This window comes from Brachyistius frenatus, unplaced genomic scaffold, assembly GCF_029030835.1.
Source record: "Brachyistius frenatus isolate BFR_SWC_R1_liver_20210118 unplaced genomic scaffold, ASM2903083v1 Contig_417, whole genome shotgun sequence".
NCBI lineage: Eukaryota > Metazoa > Chordata > Actinopteri > Embiotocidae > Brachyistius > Brachyistius frenatus.
In genome coordinates, this window is record NW_027211016.1 from 170,382 (window position 1) to 176,381 (window position 6,000).

The following is a 6,000-nucleotide window of genomic DNA, read 5'->3' on the forward strand; positions in this document are numbered from 1 at the left end:
TATTTAGTGACTCCATCGGCCCTCACGAGCATCTGATTCGGTTTATTGTCGTAATAACTGCTCTTTAACCTGATGAACCCGAAGCTACTTTCAGGGTTTCACTACCTTCACTTTTAAGCTCATAACTTCGTTATTATAGAGGATAACCATTTGTGCTATATCTTGTTTTTTTCAGGACAGTCTCGGTTATTCAAATCTATCATCATTTAATTTGATAATACTTACAGATTTTTTTATATTCGCCTTCATATCAAGGATGTGATACTTGCGAAAAACCCGTCTGTCAGGTGTGTGGCCTGTGTCGGAGGAAATCCAGAAGATAGCTCCGATTTCAAAGCTGGATTAGTTGAGAAGTATTTGTCGTGCAAAGAAACGACTGATGTCGTCAGAAAGGGGAAGTTCTGCTGATTATTTTGATACCTGGCAGGTTGGGAAGCGACCGGGGAAGCTGGAGCTGTGTAGTTCCACTGGATACCTCCTGCATCTGTGTGAAGGGTCGGGTGGCCGTCGGTTTGTAAGGGATGTTTTGTGGAAGTTGAATTTGCAGTCAGCTGTGACTCGATGTCACTCACAGGTGATAAGATGCATTAAATTGCTGAATATCAAACATGAGGACGACATCGTGTTTTTCTCTACAGTTGAAATTCTAACCCAACGTTTCCCCCTCGGACACGTTTCCACTTTGGAAAACCTTTTTCATTTTCTCCTTTAAATACTGCAACAACAAAAAAAGCTTCTTACTTTCAAGCTGAGAAAAGATTCAGCCTTTTATCTACCCCACCTTCCCCCTCCTCCTCTTCCTCCTCCTCCTCCACCCAGTCCCAAACTTCTCCGTGAACTTTACGACCTCCCAGACGTCCCCATCTAAACTTCGCTCCCATGATCCTGTTGGGTATTTCACAGTCCCACCTGACGTAGATCAAATAGTTGTTGCTGCAGTTTAATCAGGATTCTTCTATCGACGTAGATGGGTTTTTTTTTTTTTTTTTTTTTTTTTTGCAATCATCCTTCTGGAAATTCCTTTATGCTGTTTTTTTATTTTTATTTTTTTCAAACCGGTTTGTCAACAACATAAAAGACGCTAAAAGCAATTGTAGATTCCAGGAGTCGTCGCACGGGTCAAGAATAAGTACACTGAGCGGATGAATGCACATAAACACATGTCGATTTCTCATTTGAGCTTCCGTCTCTTCGGCCTGTTGCGACGCCGCTCTCATTATCAGCTGAATGTTTTTCACCGTCACACGTGTACCGTTGAATTATTCATCGCGTTCCTGCTCGGAGAGACGAACGACACGAAAGTGAATGAAACCGGCTGAAAACGAGACCCGGGAATTTCTCCTTTTGTGATTTATTTATTTATTTATTTATTTGATGTCGTCGGGTTCGTCTGTTGGATGCTCGTCCATCTTTGTCGCCTGCTCGGCTCCGCTGTCGCTAAACTCGTCATTGTTTGTGTTTGCGAGTGATAAAAGGCAGCAGGAGAACTCGGGACATCATTACGGATATTGCAGGCATCCTTAGAAGCTGCTAACAGCTGCAGAGGTGTGTGTGTGTGTGTGTGTGTGTGTGTGTGTGTGTGTGTGTGTGTGTGTGTGTGTGTGTGTGTGTGTGTGTGTGTGTGTGTGTGTGTGTGTGTGTGTGTGTGAGAGATTGAAACAGTGGTTTGAAGTGTTGACTCGGTTACACAGTAACGCTGTATTTTCTGACGGCCTCCAGGAATTGAATCCATATTGGACGATTCTCGACCTCCCAGTTTGAGTCCGGTGCCGGCGCTTATTTACCGCCGGCGTCACGCTGACATCGGAGCGAACACCAAACGGCAGGCAGGAAACAAGAAATCAAACACGACACGCCGAGCAGCGCCGACATCACGGCGACACGCTTCCACTGCACCTCCCAGACGCTCCGCCACTCAAACACGCCGGGAATGAAAGATGCAACGCTCCCCGTAGGAAACCAGATTTTAGTTTTTTTGCAGCTATCAAAAGCTGGAAGTTTGAAAACCAGGAAATGAAAAAGGTCTTTCTGACGGATTCACAACGATCGACCAGCGACCGACAAACACGGCAGAGAGAGAGTCGGACCTCGAAAGTACAATTTAGAGGATATTTTTAGAGGTGGAGAGTTTTTATAACACTGAACTTCAGTGTTTTCTTATTTCTTTTGGGCTTCATCTGTTTACGAACTTTAGGATGGAAATAGAGTTTCATGGTGTTGAGTTGTAACATGAATTGTTCTCTCGTGTAGTAGATTGTCTGCTGCAGAGAAACTCTGATCTCCCCTCCCGTTTCCCAGCATGCCCTCCATCCTTCGTAACTTTTAGGAATAAAGCTAAAGTCAAATAGGTTGTTGATGATGGTTAGAAATAATTTGTATTTTTGATTAAACATGCCGTTATTTCAATAAAGATAACTTATGATAGCCTCAAAACCACGAGTGCACCAGCGCTGCGCTTTTTAAGAGCAGCAGAGCTGTAGCTCCGCCCACAGTGAGACACACAGAGGTCAGAGGACATAAACACAGCAGAGACTCTGAGCTGGAAACAAACTATGATTATAAGAAGTTTTAATACAATATTTTGTTGTCATTACCTGCACATACTGAAGCTCCAATTAGCTTCCACTTGGGAAGAGAAATGAAAAGAAAGATGAAAAAGAAAATCTCCCGTATCTGTAATTCTGAAAAACCTGATTTGTGTTTAGTCGTGATTTATTTTTTTAAATGTCTACCGGCAAACATTTAAAAGATTTGCGAACTTTGACGAAGCAACTACGGCGTTGTTACGGTGAGAGAAAGACGACGGGAGCTTATCGTTACGGTCATTAAATGAGGAGCAACGACTTCCTTTAGTTTAATTACTTAATTAATAAATTGTTGCGCGTCTGTTTGTGTGCGTCCAGGATGACAGTTCACTGAGCAGCGAGGAGGAGGCCGAGATGAGCGAGCCCACGTGGCTAGCAGCTGATCTGGGAGCAGCGTCCGACCTGAGCCCGGCGAGCCGAGGAGACAGGATGCGCCACAGTCCGCCGAACACGCACGGCAAGGAGGACGACGGTAAGAACCGCCGCGACCGCGACCGCTCGCCGACTCCACGCTGACGGATGGAGACCGACGGGTTTGAATATTCACAGATTATCTTCAAAATCCATTCGGAGGTTTTAAATTGAGTTTCTCACGTTGTTTGGAGGTTTAGAGGAAACAGATGAGCTCATCTGGTTTTTACACATTTACAACTTTTTCTCTGTTTTACACCGAGACCTCGTCGCAGCGCTGCAGTCGCTCTGGAGTCTGTTTCACACACACACACACACACACACACACACACACACACACACACACACACACACACACACACACACACACACACACACACACACACACACACACACACACACACACACACACACACACACACACACCACACACACCACACACACACAGAGACACACACAGACACACACACACACACACACACACACACACACACACACACACACACAGAGACACACACACACACACACACACACACACACACACACACACACACACACACACACACACACACACACACACACACACACACACACACACACACACACACACACACACACACACACACACACACACACACACACACACACACACACACACACACAGACACACACACACACACACACACACCACACACACCACACACACACACACACACCACACACACACACACTCCTCTCCCTCTCAGTGACGAACGCTCAGTGTGAACACACTCGTATTGTTTCTCGCCGCTGCTACTGTAACAAGTGGGCTGTGTGTAGATGTGTGTGTAGATGTGTGTATGTAGATTTCAGTGTGTGTGTGCACGAAAATGAATATTTGAACGACACAGTAACATACTGTACTGCACACTGAGTCACTGTGTGTGTGTGTGTGTGTGTGTGTGTGTGTGTGTGTGTGTGTGTGTGTGTGTGTGTGTGTGTGTGTGTGTGTGTGTGTGTGTGTGTGTGTGTGTGTGTGTGTGTGTGTGTGTGCGTGTGTGTGTGTGGAGTTGCTGCTGCTTCAAGCCGTTCCTGAGCAAAGACAAAAGAGCAGAAGTGTCATGAGCCAAGGTGTGTGTGCGTGTGTGTGTGTGTGTCTGTGGTGTGTGTGTGTGTGTGTGTCTGTGGTGTGTGTGTGTGTGTGTGTGTGTGTGTGCGTGCGTGCGTGCGTGTGTGTGTGTGTGTGCGCGTGCGTGTGTGTGTGTGTCTGTGTGTGTGTGTGTGTGTGTGTGGTGTGTGTGTGTGTGTGTGTGTGTGTGTGTGTGTGTGTGTGTGTGTGTGTGCGCGTGCGTGTGTGTGCGATGATGTGAGTGGAGCTGACGGTTCAGTGCCATGCAGGAGTAAAGTGCTCCAACTGATCGCCATCACAGTCTTTCTTTCTCCTCCTGTGGGGTGAAGGATGATGAAACGGGAACGTGAGGAGTGAAAAGATGGAGCTGAAAGAGGAAGGAAGAGGAAGTGGAGGAAGTGGAGGAAGTGGAGGAAGTGGAGGGGAGTTAGAGAGGTTGAACGAAAGCTACTGTCATGAGATGAAATGGTTGGAGAGAGTGGCATCATGGGAAGGTGGTGGGTCGGAGAGGGCCAGCTGGAGGGAGTGAGCTGTGTGTGTGTGTGTGTGTGTGTGTGTGTGTGTGTGTGTGTGTGTGTGTGTGTGTGTGTGTGTGTGTGTGTGTGTGTGTGTGTGTGTGTGTGTGTAGTAGGTGGCAGTGTTCAGGCCCTTGTTATCAAAAGGTCAGTGTGCTGCTTCCACCTCATCCAGCGGCCGAGAGGAGAGTTCGTCGGCGTCCAAATGCCACCACACTCAGCGGCGCTCCATTAAAGTCCGGTCGGAGGAAACGCAGAAGAAGCTTTCTCTTATTCTTCTTCTAGCAAACACTCGTTGGGAGACGTTCATGTTCCCACAACTCTGTGGGACAAATGGGAGACAAATGTTGTTGTTGATTTTGGGGCCTTAAGAATTGTGGAGATTGTTTGAGCTTGTGTTTATTATTATGATCGTTATATTTCCTGGAGGAACTTTAACTTTGTTCTTTTGTTGACCCTCGTCGTGTCGATGATGATTTCGTGGCGTTTAGATAAAAATATGAGCTTCCTGTGACGTGCATCTCTGATCGGTGTCTTTTCTTACAAGAAAATACTGAAATACTGAAAGTTTGTTATCGATGAAAAAAGCTTTGCACTTATCACACAGCTGCGTGTTTGTCCTTCAGCTCTGAGAAGCTGAAGGACAAACCTGCTTGAAGGCTCTTAAAAGGGAAAAAGATGAAATATTATTAAGTCGTGTTACTGGAGTTCTCTTGAAAGAACCGCTAAACCGTGGTCGCCGTGGGCAACGCTCAGCAGCACGGGGGGGAACGGGGGAGACGAGTGAGACGGGTGAGATGGGGGAGACGGAGGAGATGGGGGAGACGGAGGAGATGGGGGAGACGGTGAGATGGGGGAGACGGAGGAGACGGGTGGGACGGGTGAGACGGGGGAGACGGAGGAGATGGGGGAGATGGGGGAGACGGAGGAGACGGGTGGGACGGGTGAGACGGGGGAGACGGAGGAGATGGGGGATATGGGGGAGACGGGTGAGACAGAGGAGACGGGTGAGAGCTGCTGCTGCTTCTGATCCGACTCCCGGAGTTAATATCAGGTGTTTTCCTCAGCAGCAAGTTGTCAGAGCATTTAACTGGAGTAGGCAGCTCATTTCAGCACAGCAGATGGTCCACACACACACACACACACACACACACACACACACACACACACACACACACACACACACACACACACACACACACACACACACACACACACACACACACACACACCCAGACCCATGTCCAGCTCAGTAAATCACTTCTAAGAGCTTCTGACCGCCGCTTCGCCTTTTCTTCTTTTCTGCTGCACTCAACGTCGCCGTGGCAGCCGAGGTGAAAAGCTCTCCCCGTGTGTTCAGACTGACGGGGTGAAACCTGCG

The 6,000-nt window shown here is 47.6% G+C and overlaps 1 protein-coding gene across 1 annotated transcript in view; it reads left to right on the forward strand.

Annotated features, from left to right (window-relative positions):
- Nucleotides 1-3,589, forward strand: part of LOC138636934 (nucleolar protein 4-like) — a 63,157-nt gene extending 59,568 nt beyond the window's left edge. The window contains exon 5 of the mRNA XM_069725254.1: nucleotides 2,904-3,589. Within this exon, the coding sequence (XP_069581355.1) occupies nucleotides 2,904-3,101 (198 nt within the window). The 3' untranslated portion in view covers nucleotides 3,102-3,589. The remainder of the gene's footprint in view (nucleotides 1-2,903) is intronic.
- The last annotated feature ends 2,411 nt before the right edge of the window (nucleotides 3,590-6,000 follow it).